At 43.5% G+C, this 20,287-nt stretch overlaps 1 protein-coding gene across 1 annotated transcript in view; it reads left to right on the plus strand.

Moving 5' to 3' along the window:
• Window positions 1-11,817, plus strand: part of LOC137373168 (di-N-acetylchitobiase-like) — a 54,852-nt gene extending 43,035 nt beyond the window's left edge. Inside the window, exons 4-7 of the mRNA XM_068038026.1 lie at window positions 999-1,170; window positions 1,256-1,353; window positions 5,353-5,514; window positions 11,614-11,817. Of these exons, the coding sequence (XP_067894127.1) occupies window positions 999-1,170; window positions 1,256-1,353; window positions 5,353-5,514; window positions 11,614-11,817 (636 nt within the window). The remainder of the gene's footprint in view (window positions 1-998; window positions 1,171-1,255; window positions 1,354-5,352; window positions 5,515-11,613) is intronic.
• Window positions 11,818-20,287: the final 8,470 nt, after the last annotated feature.

A 20,287-nucleotide genomic window follows, 5' to 3' on the forward strand; every position in this document is an offset into this window, starting at 1 on the left:
GGATCCTAACAATTAAGACTCACTATTTTCCCCAACTTTATCATGTTCCATTTTATAAAGTCATGAACATTGCAGAACATCTCCCCTGTTGAATTTCACAGCTTCAATGCCCTGTGCATTAGAAGGGAATGCTTAATAAAAACCAAATAACTACGTGTGACAACAACAGAAGGGGCTGAATATTCTGCAGCGGGTGAAAAGACTGGCGGCCCACCTGGGTGGGCCACACGCCAAAGAGTCACCGCGATTCCAAGTGCTGCAGCTCATTTAAATAGCTGGGACAGGCTGCCCCCACTCCGATCCTGTGGAGCGGGCAGCCTGTCCGTCCCTGACAATGGCATCAACTGCCTGTGCTCAGGCGCTGACATCATTTTTAAAAGGCTGTCAGCCCTACCGGGACATTTAAATATTAAAAGTCACATTGAATTACATTTCTTTTGCCTCTCTCCCAACCCCCAATATCAATTGGATTAATTATTTCCCCTTTTCACCCCAAAACACTGACCTTCACAATCTGACCTTCCCTTCAAACTGCACAAAATTTAAACTGTAACCTTTCCCACCATCCCCTGCACCCATAACATTCATTTGAGCCCCCATCCCCCGCACTGAGAAACTTACCTTCTCCCCCCTCCCATCCAATGTTGTGTCTTGTTTCCCTGGACGGGAATCCGAAGGTTTGGCAGTGCCAACCGCCAGGGTGAAGATCGCGGTGGGATGTAAGGAGGCGACGGGAGACTCATTTAATCAGGTGAGTTAATTTATAAAAATATTAAATGGCCGTTGTGTCGCCGCATGGTGAGGGGGGCCGCCATGAGGCCTTACCCGTCACCAGCAATATCGGGCTGTGCCCTGCCGGTGTCGAGGTCCATGGCTGGCCTCATCCAGGGCAATCTTCATGCCCCCTTCCCCACCATGGATCCCGACATCGAGGGCTCGAAAAAATCCAACCCAAGGTGTGAGATAAAGTTAACTTCTCATTACTATTTGTTCCTTAGGTCACATTTAATGTACCTTGGACTCCAGACTGCCCAAATGGCCAATGCCATGATTATGTGGGAATGGCAAATTCCTGTGACTTCTTAGTCGTGCAGTCCTACAATTTGCAGAACCAAATGTGGGATGAGTGCTTTGCAAAAGCAGGTGCTCCCTATCACCAGGTTTATTCAGGTATGTACATTAAAACCTTCTGGTTCAGGGTCTGCCTCCCGGATATCAATGTTTATCTCAGACTGTCATATTTTTATCTATTTAGGTCTCTCTGCTTATATCAAACTGGGTGTTGATTCCAGAAAGCTGCTGATGGTAGTTCCATGGTATGGTTACGACTATAATTGCCAGCGCTTTTATGAGGTAAGAAATGTTTAGTTTGCATTGCACAAGAAATGGGAGTGAATCATAGAATCGTAAAACGTTTAAGACATAGAAAGAGGCCACTTGGCACATCATATCTGCGCTGGCCGAAAAACGATCTATCTATTCTAATCTCACCTTCCAGCATTTGGTCCGTAGCTCTTTAGCTTACAGCATTTGAGGTGCATATCCAGACTCCTTTTTAATGAGTTGAGGGTCTCTGCCTCAACTACCCTTTCAGGCAGTAAGTTCACCCTCTGGGTGAAAACGTTTTTCCTCATCTCTCTAATTATTCTGCCAATCACTTTAAATCTATACCCCCTCATCACTGACCTTTCTGCTAAGGTGAATAGACCCTTCACCTCCACTCTATCCAGGCCCCTCAAAATTTTGCACATTTCACTCAGAACTCTCCTCAGCCTTCTCTGTTCCAAGGAGAACATCCCAACCGATCCAATCTTTCCTCATAGCTGCACTTTTCCAGTCCTGGCAACATCCTCGTAAATCTCCTCTGTATCCTTTCTCGTGCAATTACATCCTTTCTACAATGAGGTGACCACAACTGCACGCAATACTCAAGTTATGGCCTAACCATCGAGTTATACAGTTCCAGCATAACGTCCCTGCTCTTATATTCTGTACCTCGGCTAATAAAGGAAAGGATTCCATATGCAGATTCCATTACAGTCAGAAACAGGGGAATTTATTATGTGGAATAAAGAAATGACTGACCAACTAAATTCATACTTTGGTTCTGTCTTCACAAAGGAGGACACAAATATTATACCAGAAATGTTGGGGAACACAGGGCTTAGTGAGAGGGAGGAACTGAAAGAAATCAGTATTAGTAGAGAAATGATGCTGGAGAAATTGATGGGATTGATGGGATAAATCCCCAGGGCCTGATGGTATGCATCCCAGAGTACTTAAGGAAGTGGCCCCAGAAATAATGGATGCATTGGTGGTCATCTTCCAAGATTCTATAGTCTCTGGAACAGTTCCTACAGATTGGAGGGTAGCTAATGTAACCCCACTATTTAAAAAGGGAGGTGGAGAGAAAGCAGGGAATTATTGACAAGTCAGCCTGATGTCGGCAGTGGGGAAAATTCTAGAGTCCATTATCAAAGATTTTATAGCAGAGCACTTAGAGAACAGTGGTAGAATCGGGCAGAGTCAGCATGGATTTACAAAAGGGAAATTGTGCTTTACAAATCTACTCGAATTCTTCGAGGATATAACTAGTAGAGTTGATGAGGGGGTGCCTGTGGATGTGGTTTTTTGGGACTTTCAGAAGGCATTCGACAAAGTCCCACATGAGATAATAGCATGTAAAATTAAAGCGCACGGGATTGGGGGTAATGTATTATCGAAGGATAGAAAATTGGTTGGCGGACAGGAAACAAAGAGTAGGGATAAATGGGTCTTTTTCCGAATGGCAGGCAGTGACTAGTGGGGTACCGCAGGGATCGGTGCTAGGACACCAGCTACTCACAATATACATTAATGATTTAAGAACAAAGAACAAAGAAAATTACAGCACAGGAACAGGCCCTTCAGCCCTCCAAGCCTGCGCCGATCCAGATCCTCTATCTAAACATGTCGCCTATTTTCTAAGGGTCCGTATCTCTTTGCTTCCTGCCCATTCATGTATCTGTCTAGATACATCTTAAAAGACGCTATTTTGCCCGCGTCTACCACTTCCGCTGGCGACCCGTTCCAGGAACCCACCACCCTCTGCGTAAAGAACATTCCATGCATATCCCCCCTAAACTTTTCCCCTCTCACTTTGAACTCGTGACCCCTAGTAATTGAATCCTCCACTCTGGGAAAAAGCTTCTTGCTATCCACCCTGTCTATACCTCTCATGATTTTGTACACCTCAATCAGGTCCCCCTGATTTTGATAAGGGAACTAAATGTAATATCTCTAAATTTGCAGATGACACAAAACTGGGTGGGAGGGTGAGTTGTGAGGAGGATGCAGAGAGGCTTCAGGGTGATTTGGACAAGTTGAATGAGTGGGCTAATGCATGGCAGATGCAGTATGATGTGGATTAATGTGAGGTTATCCACTTTGGTAGCAAAAACAGGAAGACAGATTATTATCTGAATGGCTGTAAACTGAGAGAAGGGAATATGCAGCGAGACCTGGGTGTTCTCGTACACCAGTCGCTGAAGGTAAACATGCAGGTGCAACAGGCGATAAAAAAGGCAAATGGTATGTTGGCCTTCATAGTGAGAGGATTCGAGTACAGAAGCAGGGGTGTCTTGCTGCAATTATACTGGACCTTGGTAAGACCACACCTGGAATATTGTGTGCAGTTTTGGTCTCCTTATCTGAGGAAGGATGTGCTTGCTACAGAGGGAGTGTAGCAAAGGTTTACCAGACCGATTCCTGGGATGGTGGGACTGACGTATGAGGAGAGATTGAGTCAGTTAGGATTATATTTACTGGAGTTCAGAAAAGTGAGGGGGCATCTCATAGAAAACTTTAAAATTCTAACAGGACTTGACAGGGTTGGTGCGGAAAGGATGTGCCCGATGATGGGGGAGTCCAGAACCAGGGGTCATAGTCTAAGGATACGGGGTAAACCTTTCAGGACTGAGATGAGGAGAAGTTTCTTCACCCAGAGAGTGGTGAGCCTATGGAATTTGCTACCACAGAAAGCAGCTGAGGCCAAAACATTGTATGTTTTCAAGAAGGAGTTAGATATAGCTCTAGGGTCTAAAGGGATCAAAGGGTATGGGGCGAAAGTGGGAACAGGTTACTGAGTTGGATGATCAGCCATGATCACAATGAATGGCAGAGCAGGCTCGAAGGGCCGAATGGCCTACTCCTGCTCCTATCTTCTATGTTTCTATGCCTTCTTAACCACCTTATCGACCTGTCCTGCTACCTTCAGGGATCTGTGAACATTTACTCCGAGGTCCCTTACCTCCTCTGCACCACTCAGTATTTTACCATTAATCGTGTGTGAAAGAATGAACTTTGAGAAAAAAATCCGGAAGTAATTGAGTGAATTCAGTTCACCTGAAATTCATCCCTTGTCCACATTATCTGTCCAATCAAGGCATCTATTTGCATTTTGAAACAGCCCAGTATTTTCTCTTGCTCAGCTTGCTTGTAGCCTAGTTCAATAATTTTGCTTTTTTTACTTTAAGCGTTTTTAATACTTGCTTTACAATTTTGCTACTTTCCATTTGTATCCATTGGTTTTCTGTCTGGGCTGACCTTATCCATACTATTTAACATTTCATTTCACTGAGGCATTTCCTTAACTGCATTCTTCTAGACTGTAAATCTTAAGCTTCTGAATTTCTTTCTCAAAGCTCTTGTTTTTATTTCAGATTTCCAGCATCCGCAGTATTTTGCTTTTATACACCTGAAACACATCCCTCGTCCACATTAACTGTCCAATCAGGGTATCTAAATGTATTTGAAAACAGTCCAGTATTTTGCCTTATTTAGCTTGCTTGTAGCCCCGTTCAATAACTTTGATGTTTTTTACATTCAGCATTTTTATTACCCGTTTTACAGTTTTGTTAATTTCCATTTGTATCCGTTGGTTTGCTGTCTGGACTTACCTTATCCATGCTATTTAACATTTCATTTCACTGAAGCATTTCTTTAACTGCATTCTTCTGGACTGTAAATCTTAAGCTTCTGAATTTTTTTTCTCAAAGCTCATTCCTTCACACATGGAATCAAAGAAGCACAGGAGATACAGTAGACCATTCAATTACTCAAGCCTGTTCCACCACTCAGTTTGAATGTTACTGATTTTTATCCCATATACCTGCCTTGACTTTGTCACGATTAATACCTCCACCTAACAAAATTCTATTGAGCTTCGTTTCGAAATTTTCAATTATCCTTGAGTCCTAATTGCCCCTCAGAGCCTATACACTAGGAGATCAGTCATGCTGTCACTACATTTTTGAAGTTAGCAGAGTAACTATATTCACAAGTAATAATTTCTCATCCTTTTGTACTTTACAGCCTGGTAGATGTGAATTGCAAAAGATTCCTCTCGGAGGTGCTCCTTGCAGTTCACAAGTTGGAAGATCGATTCCATATAAAGAGATCATGCAGCAGCTGCCCAGATCAATTACCGGCAGATATTGGGATGATGATTACAAATCCCCATATTATGTCTACAGGGTAAGACAATCAATCAAAGCACAGTGGAGACCTGTGCATTTCAACATTCTTTGTAGAATGTGAACATTGCAGGGTTTCATGATTCAGTATTCTCTGTGTGCAGGATTCAGCAAAGTTCAAAATGTCCAGTTTGTAAAGTCGGAAACGTGTGTAGTTGGAGAATTGACAAGAAAATGGGAGTTGAGAAGCAAAGCACCAAAACCAGTTCACCTTGTTAAAACATTGTGAAAAACCAGTTGCAGACACTGTCGGAGGTGTTGTTTTTCAAACAGGAAGTTAAACTGAGGCCCTAACCGTCCTCTGAGGTGGACATAAATGTTCCAATAGCACTATTTTGAGGAAGAGTGGAGGTGTCCTCCCTGGTGTCCTGGGCAATATTTATCCCTCAACCAACATCACTAAAAGATTATCTGATCATTATCACATGCTGTTTGTGGGATCTTGCTCTGTGCAAATTGTCTGCTGCATTTCCTACATTACAACAGTCACTACATTTCAAAAGCACTTCATGAGCTGCACATTGCTTTGGATGGTCTGAGTTTGTGAACGGTGCTATTTAAATGCCAATACTTTCTCTAGAAGCTTTACATGAATATATCTAAAGTAATGATGTAATTTTATTAATCAAGGCAAACAGTCACAGTCATCATGACAATTTTGAGGAATATATTTGTCCTGTTAACATGTGCCTTGTGTTCAGATGTTGCACAGCATCCAGATGAGTTCATTGTTTTTGGTGTTAAAAAGATTGACTGGGAATTTCCTTGGAGCTGCTCCTCCAAGAAACCAAAGAATGTCCTTCATACTGAATTTGATCATATCTGTTTAAATCATCGCAAGGGTTTCACACAATAAGTTTCTTTCAAGTGCAGTAACATAGTTATGTAATTGGCTTGAAATTATGTTGTGAGGTGTTCGTGGATGAATGTTTAATTCAGTCAGATGAACAAACTTACACTAATTTAATGCCATCATGAAACTATTAAATTGTTTGGACACTATCCCATGGTCCAATCTTCAGGTCAATGCTGCCATTGACTTTGCCAATTTTAGTATTTTATAAAATTAAAACAGTTGATATTTATTCACATCCAAGGCCCTGTGATCTCAATGAAGGATCAGTGGTGAGAGTTTTCGAGCAATAGTTTCCATTTCAGTTCTATTCCATGTGTGATTTGTTAATGTACTAATACACTTTACAGATTAATAAAGGGGGAGGTGGTGGCATAGTGGTAATGGACTGGTAATCTAGAGGCTAGGCTAATGTACTGGGGACAAGGGTTCGAATCCCACCATGGCAGATGGTGAAAATTTAAATTCAGTTCAGAATTCTGGAATTAAAAAAGCTAGTCTAATGGTGACCATGAAACCACTGTCAATTGTTGTAAAAACTCATCTGGTTCACTAATGTCCTTTCGGGAAAAAAATCTGCTGTCCTTACCTGGTCTAGCCTGCATGTGATTCCAGACCTGCAGCAATGTGGTTGACTCTTACAAGCCCTCTGAAATGGCCTAACAAGCCACTCAGTTGTATCTAACTGCTACGAAGTCAATAAAAAGGATTGAAACCAGACAGACCACCTGGCATCAACCTCGGCACCAGAAACAACAACGGCAAACCCAGCCCTGTTGACCCTGCAAAGCCCTCCTTACTAACAACTGGGGGCTTGTGCCAAATTGGGAGAGCTGTCCCACAGACTAGTGAAGCAACAGCCTGACATAGTCATACTCAGGGAATTATACCTTACAGAAAATATCCAAGACACTACCATCACCATCCCTGGTGTCAGGCACAGTGGTATACAGTCAGGAGGTCTCATGGCATCAAGTCAAACATGGACAAGGAAACATCCTGATGATTACCACCGACCACTCTCCCTCAGCTGATGAGTCAGTACTCCTCCATGTTGAACACCCCTTGGAGGAAGCACTGAGGGTGGCAAGGGCACAGAATGTACTCTGGGTGGGGGACTTCAATGTCCATTACCAAGAGTGGCTTGGTAGCAGTAGCACCACTACTGACCGAGCTGGCCGAGTCCTAAAGGACATAGCTGCTATACTGGGTATGCGGCAGGTGGTGAGGGAAAAACATACTTGACCTCGTCCTCACCAATCTGCCTGTCGTAGATGCATCTGTCCATGACAGTATTGGTAGCAGTGAACACTGCACAGTCCTTGTGGAGATGAAGTCCCGCCTTCACATTGAGGAAACTGTCCATCATGTCGTGTGGCACTACCACCGTGCTAAATGGAATAGATTTCAAACAGATCTAGCAATGCAAAACTGGGCATCCATGAGGCGCTTTGGGCCATCAGTAGCAGCAGAATTGTACTCAACCACAATCTGTAACCTCATGGCCCCGTATATTCCCACTCTACCATTACCATCAAGCCAGGAGACCAACCCCGGTTCAATGAAGAGTACAGGCGGACATGCCAGGAGCCACACCAGGCATACCTCAAAATGAGGTGTCAACCTGGGGAAGCTACAACCCAGGGCTACTTGCGTGCCAAACTGCATAAGCAGCATGTGATAGACAGAGCTAAGCGATCCCATAACCAATCGATTAGATCTAAGCTCTGCAGTCCTGCCACATCCAGCCATGAATGGTGACGGACAATTAAACAACTAACTGGAGGAGGTGACTCCACAAATATCCCCATCCTTAATGATGGGGGAGCCCAGCACATCAGTGCGAAAGATAAGGCTGAAGCATTTGCAACAACTTTCAGCCAGAAGTGCCGAGTTGACGATCCATCTCGGCCTCCTCCTGAAATCCCCAGCATCACAGATGCCAGACTTCAGCCAATTTGATTCACTCCGCATGATATCAAGAAATGACTGAAGGCACTGGATACTGCAAAGGCTATGGGCCCTGACAATATTCCGGCAGTAGTACTGAAGACATGTGCTCCAGAACTTACTGCAGCCCGAGCCAAGCTGTTCCAGTACAGCTACAACACTGGCATCTACCTGGCAATGTGGAAAATTGCCCAGGTATGTCCTGTCGACAAAAAGCAGGACCAGTCCAACCCGGCCAATTACCACCCCATCAGCCTACTCTCAATCATCAGTAAAGTGATGGAATATGTCAGCAACAATGCCATCAAGCGGCACTTGCTTAGCAATAACCTGCTCAGTTTGGGTTCCGCCAGGGCAACTCAGCTCCTGACCTCATGACAGCCTTGGTTCAAACGTGCACAAAAGAGCTGAACTCAAGAGGTGAGGTGAGAGTGACTGCCCTTGACATCACAGCAGTATTTGACTGAGTATGGCATCAAGGAGACCAAGCAAAACTGAAGTTAATGGGAATCAGGGGGAATAATCTCCGCTGGTTGTAGTCATACCTCGAGCTAAGGAAGATGTTTGTGGTTGTTGGAGGTCAATCATCTGAGCTCCAGGACATCACTGCAAGAGTTCCTCAGGGTAGTGTCCTAGGCCCAACCATCTTCAGCTGTTTCATCAAGGATCTTCCTTCAATCATAAGATCAGAAGTGGGGATGTTGGCTGATGATTGCACAATGTTCAGCACCATTCGCAACTCCTCAGATACTGAAGCAGTCCGTGTAGAAATGCAGCAAGACCTGGAGTGGCAAGTAACATTTGCGCCACACAAGTGCCAGGCAATGACCATCTCCATCAGGAGAGAATCTAACCATCTCCCGTGACATTCAATGGCATTACCTTTGCTGAATCCCCCGTTATCAACATCCTAGAGGCTACCATTAACCAGAAACAGAACTGGAGTAGTTATATTAATACCGTAGCTACAAAAGCAGTCAGAGGCTAGAAATCCTGAGGCGAGTAACTCACCTCCTGACTCCCAAAGCCTGTCCACTACCTACAAAGCACAAGACAGGAGTGTGATGGAATACTCTCCACTTGCCTGGATGGGTGCAGCTCCAACAACACTCAAGAAGTTCGATACCATCCAGGACAAAGCAACCTGCTTGATTGGCACCCCATCCACAAACATTCACTCCCTCCACTACCGACGCACAGTGGCAGCAGTATGTACCATCTACAAGATGCACTGCAGCAACACACCAAGGCTCCTTAGACAGCACCTTCCAAACTTGCGACCTCCACCAACTCGAAGGACAAGGGCAGCAAATGCATGGGAACACCACTGCCTGCAAGTTCCCCTCCAAGTCACACAACATCTTGACTTGGAACTATATCGCCGTTCCTTCACTGTCACAGGGTCAAAATTCTGGCACTCCCTTCCTAACAGCACTGTGGGTGTACCTACCTCCCATGGACTGCAGCGGTTCAAGAAGACAGTTCACCACCACCTTGTCAAGGGCAATTAGGGATGGGTAATAAATGCTGGCCTAGCCAGCGATGCCCACATCCCATGAATGAATTAAAAACATGGATTCTTATCCTCTGACCTGCTCTTGCAGCCATGGTATTTATATGGCTACTCCAGTTCAGTTTCTGGTCAATGGAAACCCCCAGCTTGTTGTTAGTGGGGGATTCAGCAATCGTAATGCCATTGAATGTCAAGGGGAGATGGTTAGATCCTGTCCATGAAAAGCAGGACAAATCCAATCCGGCCAATTACCGCCCAATCAGTCTACTCTTGATCAACAGAGAAGTGATGGAAGATATCGTTGACAGTGCTATCAAGCGACGCTTACTCAGCAATAACCTGCTCACCAGTGCTCAGTTTGGGTTCTGCCTGGGTGTCTTATCTCCTGACCTCATTACAGCCTTGTTCCAAACATGGACAAAATAGCTGAATTCCAGAGGTGAGGTGAGTGACTGCCCTTGACATCAAAGCAGCATTTGACCAAGTGTGGCATCAAGGAGCCCAACAAAATTAATGTCAATGGGAATCAGGGTGGAAACTCTCCACTGCTTGGAGACATACTTAGCACAAAGGAAGACAGTTGTGTTGTTGGTGGCCAATCATCTTGTCTCCAGGACATCGCTACAAGAGTTCATCAGGGTAGTGTCCGAGGCCCAACTATCTTCAGCAGCTTCATTAATGGCCTTCCCTCCATGATGAGGTCATAAGTGGGAATGTTCACTGATGATTGCACAGTGCTCAGTACCATTCGGAACTCCTCAGATACTGAAGCAGTGCGTATTCACATGCAACAAGACCTGGACAGCATTCAGGCATGAGCTGCTAAGTGGTGAGTAAAATTCATGCCATACAAGTGCCAAGCAATGACCAGCTCCAAAAAGAGCGATTCTAACCCTTCACATTCAACAGCATTCCCATCACTGCAACCGCAACCATCACCATCCTGCAGGTCACCATTGAGCAGAAACTGAACTAGAACAGCCATATAAATAATGTGGCTACAAGAACAGGTCAGAGGCTGGGTATTATGTGGTGAATAACTCACCTCCTGACTCCTCAATGCCTGTCCATCATCGACAAGGCACAAGTCAGGAGTGTGCTGGAATACTCTGCATTTCTTCGGATGAGTGCAGTTCGAACAACATTCAAGAAGATCAAACTTTGACACCATCCAGGACAAAGCAGTTCATTGATCGGCACCCCATCCACTACCTTAAACATTAATTCGCTCCACCACCAGCACACACTGGCAGCAGAGTGTACCATCTACAAAACTCGCCCAGACTCCTTCGACAGCATTTTCCAAAGCTGTGAACACTACCATCTGGAAGGACAAGGGCAGTAGATGCATGGGAACACCACCACCTGCAAGTTCCTATCCAAGCCATAAACATCCTGACTTGGGACTATATCGCTGTTCCTTCACTGTTGCCGGGTCAAAGTCCTGAAACTCCCTTCCTTGCAGCACTGTAACTGTAAATACACCACATGGACTGGCTCACCACAACCTCATGGACAATTAGGGATTGGCAAAAATGCTGGACTTGCCAGTGACACATTGAATGAAAGAATAGATTTTTTAAAAATCAATTTAAATGAGATTTGGAACAAACTGCCTTTATATGTTTCATCTGTTTAATCCACCTAAACTTATCCTTTAATGCGAGTACAAGTTTAATGTATTTTAAATGGTGATGTTGAAGATGAACAGCATTGTGTCTAGAACTGTGCATTGACCTAAACTTAGCTCCTATCTGTCTAACTCTCTTTGGCTATTTTGGCAGGTTAATAACACATACCATGAGGTTTGGTATGATGATCCAGAGAGCATTTCACTAAAATCATCGATCTTGAAGAAACTAAAACTCCGTGGCATAGGTGCGTGGACTGGAAATGACCTAAACTACACTGGTTATCCTGCAGCAGCAGTGCAAACTGAAGAAATGTGGAATGCTCTGTGCCCTATCCGAGGAAAATGGAGAACTTAAACCATTTACTCTTCTCATAATGTGATTATTTAATTTTGCAAGTAAACAGAACAAAAAGTGAAATAAAAACGGCAAGTGCTGGAAAAGCTCAGCTGGTCTGGCAGAATCTGTAGAGAGCGAAACAGAGTTAATGTTTCAGGTCAGTGACCTTACACCAGAATGTTTCTGATGAAAGGTCACAGACCTGAAACGTTTACTCTGTTTCTCTCTCCTCAGATGCTGCCAGAGCTGCTGAGTTTTTCCAGCACTTTCTGTTTTTATTTCAGATTTTCAACATCTGCGGTATTTTGCTTTTATTACAACAAAAAGTGAGCTCACTTCCAATGTTAGAAATTTAACTGATGCAGATCTAGGGAAAGATTTAATATTTTATCTGATCAATCAATTCCTATTCAATGGAAAGTAAATGTACAAATATGATTTGTAATCCAAGATCTGGTCACTTCAAGCATCTTAAATTGTGAACAAAATGCACTAAATCAGCATTAACTACCATAATTGGTCAGAATATAAAGAACAGCAGAGAAAAACAAAAAGGTTACTAGGGAGAAAGAAATTAGAGTATGCGAGGAAGTAGCGAGAAATGTAAAAACGGATAGCAAGAGTTTCTACAGGTATTTAAAAAGGAAAAGAGTAAGTAAAGTGTGTGTTGGTCCTCTGGAGAATGAGAATGGGGAGTTAATATTAGATAATAAGGAAATGGCAGATGAAATGAACAAATATTTTGCTTCTGTCTTCACTATAGAGGATACAAAAAACATTCCAGTAATAGCTGTAAATCAGGAGGTGGAAGGAGGAGAGGAACTTGGTGAAATTACAATCAAGGGAAGTGATACTGAGCAAACTGATGGAGCTGTGGACTGACATGTCCCAGGTCCTGATGAGCTTCATCCTAGGGTCTTAAAAGAGGTGGCAAATGAGGTAGTAGATGCGTTGGTGTTAGTTTTTCAAAATTTGATAGATTCTGGAAAGGTTCCATCAGAGTGGAAAATATCCCCTCTATTCAAGAAGTGGAGGAGGCAGAAAACAGGTAACAATAGGCCAGTTAGTTTGAAGTCTGTCATGGGGAAGGTGTTAGAATCAATCATTCCGGAGGCTATTGCTGGCCACTTAGAAAAATTTAAGGTAATCGGGAATAGTCAGTGTAGTTTTATGAAAGGGAGATCATGTTTAACCAATTTATTGGAGTTCTTTGAAGGAGTAACACGCGCTGTGGATAAAGTACGTTGATGTACTGTATTGGATTTCCAGAAGGCATTTGACAAGGTGCCACATAAAAGGTTATTGCGCAAAGTAGGAACTCATGGTGTAGTTTGTAACATATTAGCATGGAAGATTGACTGGCTGGCAGAAAACAGAGAGTATGCATCAAGGGGCCCTTTTCTGATTGGCAGGATGCGACAAGTCGAGTCCCGCAGGGGTCTGTGCTGGGGCCTCAACTTTTTACAATTTATATTAGATGAGGGGAGCGATGGCATGGTCACTAAAATTTACAGATGACACAAAGATAGGTAGGAAAGTATGTTGTGAAGAGAACATAAGGAAGTTGCAGACTGATATAGACAGATTAAGTGAGTGGGCAAAAATGTGGCAGATGGACTATAATGTGGGAAAGTGGGAAAGTGTGAAGTTGTTCACTTTGGCAGGAAGAATAAACAAGCAGAATATTACTTAAACGGAGAACAACTGCAGAACTCTGAGGTGCAGAGGGATCTAGGTGTTTTAGTGCATGAGTCACAAAAGGTTAGTCTGCAAGTAATGAAGAACAAGTAATAAAGAGGGCTAATGGAATGCTATCCTTTATTATGAGAGGAATTGAAAATAAAAGTAAGGATGTTATGCTTCAATTAAACATGGCATTGGCGAGACCACATCTCGAATACTGTGTGCAGTTTTCATCCCCTTATTTAAGGAAGGATGTGAATGCGTTGGAGGCTGTTCAGAGAAGGCTTACGAGATTGATACCTGGAATGAGTGGGTTGTCTTATGAGGAAAGGGTGGACAGACTGGGCTTGTTTTCACTGGAGTTTAGAAAAGTGAGGGGAGACTTGACTGAAGTATATAAGATCCTGAATGGTCTTGACAAGGTGGATGTGGAAAGGATGTTTCCTCTTGTGGATGAGTCCAGAACTAGGGGACACTGTTTTAAAATTAGGGGCCGCTCTTTTAGATTAGAGATCTCAGACGGCTGGGCGACTTTGGAACTCTCTGCTTCAGAAGGTGGTGGAGGAGGGGTCATTAAATATTTTTAAGGTGGAGGTAGATAGATTCTTGTTAGGCAAGGGAATCAAAGGGTATCAGGGGTAGATGGGAGTGTGGAATTCGAAACACAAACAGATTAGCCATGATCTTATTGAGTGGGGGAGCAGGCTCGAGGGGCCGAATGGCCTACTTCAGCTCCTAATTCGTATGTTCATTTCATGCTTAATGACAGTACAGCCTAAAACTTGTTGCCACTAAATACTTACTATTCAGGAAACAATTCAACTTTCCCGTTGTGTAATAATCAGTTCTGACATACACAAGTGCTGCCTGTTTGATACACATCTTCACTCTCAACCATGATTTATTATGATTTTATTTTGCCATAGTTTATCATTATGAACTTAGAGAACCTTTTAATGTTCAGTTTCCTCCATTAAGGGGTGTGAATGGACCACAAATGTTTAGTTTAGTTTAGAGATACAGCACTGAAACAGGCCCTTCGGCCCACCGAGTCTGTGCCGACCATCAACCACCCATTTATACTAATCCTACACTAATCCCACATTCCTACCACATCCCCACCTGTCCCTATATTTCCCTACCACCTACCTATACTAGGGGCAATTTATAATGGCCAATTAACCTATCAACCTGCAAGTCTTTGGCATGTGGGAGGAAACCGGAGCACCCGGAGGAAACCCACGCAGACACAGGGAGAACTTGCAAACTCCACACAGGCAGTACCCAGAATTGAACCCGGGTCGCTGGAGCTGTGAGGCTGCGGTGCTAACCACTGCGCCACTGTGCCGCCCACAAATAGTGTCCTCTTTTTGCTGCTTGCTTTTTAATTGTAATAATACAAACACTGTAACTATTTGCATTTTAATCTTCATGAGAGATTTACAATTGCCTATTCCTGAAAGACAAGTTGAATCTTCCCATGAATATGTATTTCACAAAATAAAATGCTGTTTTCAAAGTAAGTGTTTTAATTCTGTTGCTCGAGGCAAGTGGAAATTGTGGAAATATAAAACAATTGTGGATCTGGTTAGAAAAGAATTCCCATCGATGTAATCTTTGCACATATACGTAGTTGTCCTTTGTTAATCACCTTCCCTCCTTATTTCTAATGTGAAAAACTCACCATTGGGGCCGGGTGGATTGCAGTTCGGTATTTCTCTCATATTCTCTGTATTTGTAATTCTACCCAGCAAGAATTATCATTCTTTATTCCTGATACAAATTTCTTCAGTAACAATGTAGTTTCAGTAACTTTGTATGTAATATTATGGGTCTAACCAGTTCCCTGATAAGAGTACAATTCTGGTATGGAATTTGCAAAAACACAGTTAATTTGAGATGAAGGTAAAGAAGGCAGAAGAAAACGACCTCTTTCAGTGATTATTAAAGTTACCTTTCTTTTTCCCTGGCAAACTATAAATACTTTAAACTACAACACTGTCTTTGCAGCAAAACCTTGAAAGTTTGAGAATTACTAAAGCCGTACAGATGCATCCTGCGCATCCCTGGTTTATATCATCCCACCATTGGTGGCAGTGTCTTCAGCAGCCTAAGCCCTAAACTCATTGATTTCTGAATCCTCATTTTCTCTCTCTCCTCCTTTCGGACACTTCTTAAAACGTACCTCTTTGATGAAGCTATTGGTCACCTGCCCTAATATCTTCTGTGTGAAGGCATTAGAGACAATGCAGAAACATGTACAAGAATGGTTCCAGGGATGAGGACTTCATTTTTTTTATTCATTCATGGAAGGTTGGCGTCACTGGCTCGGCCAGCATTGATTGCCCATCCATAATTTCCCTTGACAAGGTGGTGGTGAGCTACCTTCCTGAACCGCTGCAGTCCATGTGGGGTAGGAACACCCACAGTGCTGTTCGGAAGGGAGTTCCAGAATTATGACCCAGCGACAGTGAAGGAACGTCAATATAGTTCCAAGTCAGGATGGTGTGTGACTTGGAAGGGAACATGCAGGTGGTGCTGTTCCCATGCATTTTCTGCCTTTGTCCTTCTAGTTGGTAGAGTTCGCAGGTTTGGAAGGTGCAGTCTGAGTTGCTGCAGTGCATCTTGCAGATGGTACACACTGCTGCCACTGTGCGTCTGTGGTGGAGGGAGTGAATGTTTGTGGATGGGGTGCCGATCAAGCGGGCTGCTTTCTCCTGGATGGTGTTGAGCTTTTTGAATGTTGTTGGAGCTGGACCCATCCAGGCAAGTGGAGAGTATTCAATCACACTCCTGACTTGTGCCTCGTAGATGGTGGACAGGCTTTGGGGAGTCAGGAGATGAGTTACTCGCTGCAGGATTCCTAACCTCTGACCTGCTCTTGTAGCCGTGGTATTTATATGGCTACTCCAGTTCTGTTTCTGGTCAATGGTAGCCCCTAGGATATTGATAGTGGGGGATTCCACAATGGTATTGAATGGCAAGGGGAGATGGTTAGATTCTCTCTTGTTGGAGATGGTCATTGCCTGGCACTTCTGTGGCGCGAATGTTACTTGCCAACTATCAGCCCAAGCCTGGATATTGTCCAAGTCTTGCTGCATTTCTACACGGACTGCTTCAGTCTCTGAGGAGTCGGGAACGGTGCTGAACATTGTGCAATCATCAGCGAACATCCCCACTTATGACCTAATGATTGAAGGAAGGTCATTGATGAAGCAGCTGAAGATGGTTGGGCCTAGGACACTACCCTGAGGAACTCCTGCAGTGATGTCCTGGAACTCAGATGATTGACCTCCAACAACCACAGAAATCTTCCTTTGCCCTAGGTATGATTCCAACCAGTGGAGAGTCTTCCCCCTGATTCCCATTGACTTCAGTTTTGCGAGGGCTCCTTGATGCCATACTCGGTCAGTTACAAGGATTGATTTCAGAAGCTGGGGCTTTGAAAAGAGAAGGTTGAGAGGAAATTTTGATAGAGGTGTTCAAATTCATGAGCGGTCTGGCAGGGTAGTTAGGGAGAAATTGTTCCCATTGGCAGAAGGGTCGAGAATCAAAGGACACACATTTAAAGTGAATTATAAAAGAACCAAAGGTGATATGAGAATAAACCTCTACAGAGCATATGGTTAGGATCTGGGATGCACTGCCTGAGAGTGTGGTAGAGGCAGATTTAATCATGGCTTTCAAATGGGAATTGGATAATGATCTGAAGAAAAGAAATTGCAGGGCCATGGGGAAAGACGGAATGAAGATTCAGAAATGAATTCTAGAGGGGTTGCGGTGGGAATTGCTGAGTTGCTGTTGCAGAGAGCCATCATGATGCTGTGACCATTCTATGATTCTATGGTGTCAAATATTGCTTGATAACATTCCTGTGAAGCACCTTGGGATGTTTTACTGTGTTAAAGGCACTATATAAATACAAGTGTTGTTGATCAGTGTGTTTCCAGCCCAACAAGGATGGAAGCAGTACAGGATCAAGCTCTCAGGAAGTAGGGCAAGTGGGGAAGGTTTTAGTTGAGGATCATTTGGGCAACAGTGATCATAATAACTGGTTAAGAATAGTTCTGGAGAAAAGACAAGGGACAACCAGGCATAAAAATTCTTCACTAGAGGAGGACTAATTTCAGTGATTCAAAAAGGGATCGAGCCCAGGTGGATCAGAATTGAAAATTGCTAAGTAAAGCTGGAACTGAACAATGCGATGCTTTCAAATAGGAGATGGTTCGAGTACAAAGTAGACATTGCCATGAGGGGAAAGGAATTGCATCCAAAGTGTCCTGGATGACTAAAGACATAGATATAAAATGAAACAGAAAAATTAAGCTACGAACAATATGATTGTTAACACTGTAGAGAATCGAGCTGAATACAAAAAATAGAGGAGATCTAAAAAGAAATGAGGGACATGAGATTAGCAGTTCACATAGAAAGGAACCCAAAAGTTTTTTTATAAACATGTAGTAAGAGAGTAGTCAATGGAAGAATGAGGCTGATTGGGGGCCAAAAAGTGAACTTCTTGTGGAGACAGAGGTCATGGCCGAGGTACGAAATGCTATTTCTAATCTCTGACCATTAGAGAAGAGGATGTTGCTCATCACGCAGTAATGTAGGAGGTAGTAGCAATATTGCATATAATAACCTTTCACTGAATGATAGAATTGTTACAGCACAGAAGGAGACCATTTGGCCCATTGTGTCTATGCTAGCTCACCAAAGGAGCAAGTTACCTCGTGCCACTCCCCTGCCTTCTCCCCATATCCCTGCACATTCTTCCTTTTCAGATAATAATCCAATTCCCTCTTGAATGCTTCTGTTGAACCTGCCTCCACCACACTCCTGGGCAGTGCATTCCAAATCCGAATCAATCGCTGCGTGAAAAAGTTTTTCCTGATGACTCCATTGCTTCTTTTGCCAATTACCTTAAATCTCTGCCACCTTGTTCTCAATCCTTCCATCAGTAGGAATAGTTTTTCCCAATCTATGCTGTCCAGACCCCTCATAATTTTGAATTTTTTAAAAATTCATTCAAAGGATGTGGGCGTTGCTGGCCAGGCCAGCATTTATTGCCCATCCCTAATTGCCCTTGAGAAGGTGGTGGTGAGCTGCCTTCTTGAACCGCTGCAGTCCATTTGGGGTAGGTATACCCACAGTTCTGTTAGGAAGGGAGTTCCGGGATTTTGACCCAGCGACAGTGAAGGAACGGCGATATAGTTCCTAGTCAGAATCTAGAACTAGGGAACACTGAGAGCGGGAAACAGCGAGACCGGAGCTGGAGCTTAAAAAGACTGGGAGAGAGAGCAAGAGCGAGAGTTTGAAAATAAAGTGAACAGTGACATCACAGTTATAAACTGGATTTTTCTAAATGTTCAGAATAAACAGGAAAGCTGCAAGGTGATTGTTTGGTGAGTAACTGCTGTTAGGGAATAAACTCTAAATAGCTGGGTTAGTAACTAAAGTAAAGAGAAAGGTAAGGTCTGCTCGAGGAACAGCATCTCATCTACCGATTAGGCACACTACAGCCTGCCGGACTGAACATTGAGTTCAATAATTTCAGAGCATGTGACTTTTCTAATATTTGTCAGTTCCGAAGAACGGTCACTGACCCGAAACGTTAACTCTGCTTCTCTTTCCACAGATGCTGCCAGACCTGCTGAGTGATTCCAGCATTTCTTGTTTTTATTTCAGATTTCCAGCATCCGCAGTATTTTGCTTTTATTTTAGTTCCAAGTCAGGGTGGTTTGTCAGGATGCATCTATCAAATCTCCTTTCGACCTTCTCCAAGGGAAACAGTCCCAATTTCTCCAATCTATCCACCTAACTGAAGTTCCTCATCCCTGGAAACATTCTCGTGAATCTTTTCTGTACTCTCTCTAATGTCATCACATCTTTCCTAAAGTGTGGTGCCCAGAACTGGACACAAAGGCCGAACCAATGTTTTATACAAGTTTAACATAACTTTTCTTTCATTCATGGGATGTGGGCATCGCTGGCTGGGCCAGCATTTATTGCCCATCCCTAATTTCCCTTGAGAAAGTGGTGGAGAATGTCCTCACTTTTGTACTCTATATCCTTCTTAATAACTCCTAGGAGACTGTATGTTTATTAACCACTCTCTCAACCTGCCCTGCCACCTTCAATGATACATGCTCATCAAGGAGCCCGAACAAAACTGGACTCATTGGGAATCAGGGGAAAACTCTCCGCTGGTTGGAGTCATACCGAGCACAAAGGAAGATGGTTGTGGTTGTTGGAGGTCAATCATCTGAGCTCCAGGACATCACTGCAGGAGTTCCTCAGTGTAGTGTCCTAGGCCCAACCATCTTCAGCTCCTTCATCACAGTGTCCCCAGCCGCTCCAGATCCGAAATGTGGATTTCGAGTAGCTGCAGCTGGCGACACTTCCTGCCCACGTGTTTGCCCTGGACACTGGAAGTGTCTCTGACTTCCCACATTGGACAGAAGGAGCATTCTACGCTTCCGAGTTGCCCTGCCATGACTTACCCTTAATTTACTTCCTTAAATTACTCAAAAATTAGAGATTATTGACACTAGGGACTTTGATTCCCTCAAAAAACACTACTTACCATATAAAAAAACTGCAGACCTTACCTTTCTCTTTACTTTAGTTACTAACCCAGCTATTTAGAGTTATTCCCTAACAGCAGTTACTCACCAAACAATCACCTTGCAGCTTTCCTGTTTATTCTGAACATTTAGAAAAATCCAGTTTATAACAGTGATGTCACTGTTCACTTTATTTTCAAACTCTCGCTCTTGCTCTCTCTCCCGGTCTTTTTATGCTC

This window comes from Heterodontus francisci, chromosome 8 (genome assembly GCF_036365525.1).
Source record: "Heterodontus francisci isolate sHetFra1 chromosome 8, sHetFra1.hap1, whole genome shotgun sequence".
In the NCBI taxonomy this organism is placed as follows: domain Eukaryota; kingdom Metazoa; phylum Chordata; class Chondrichthyes; order Heterodontiformes; family Heterodontidae; genus Heterodontus; species Heterodontus francisci.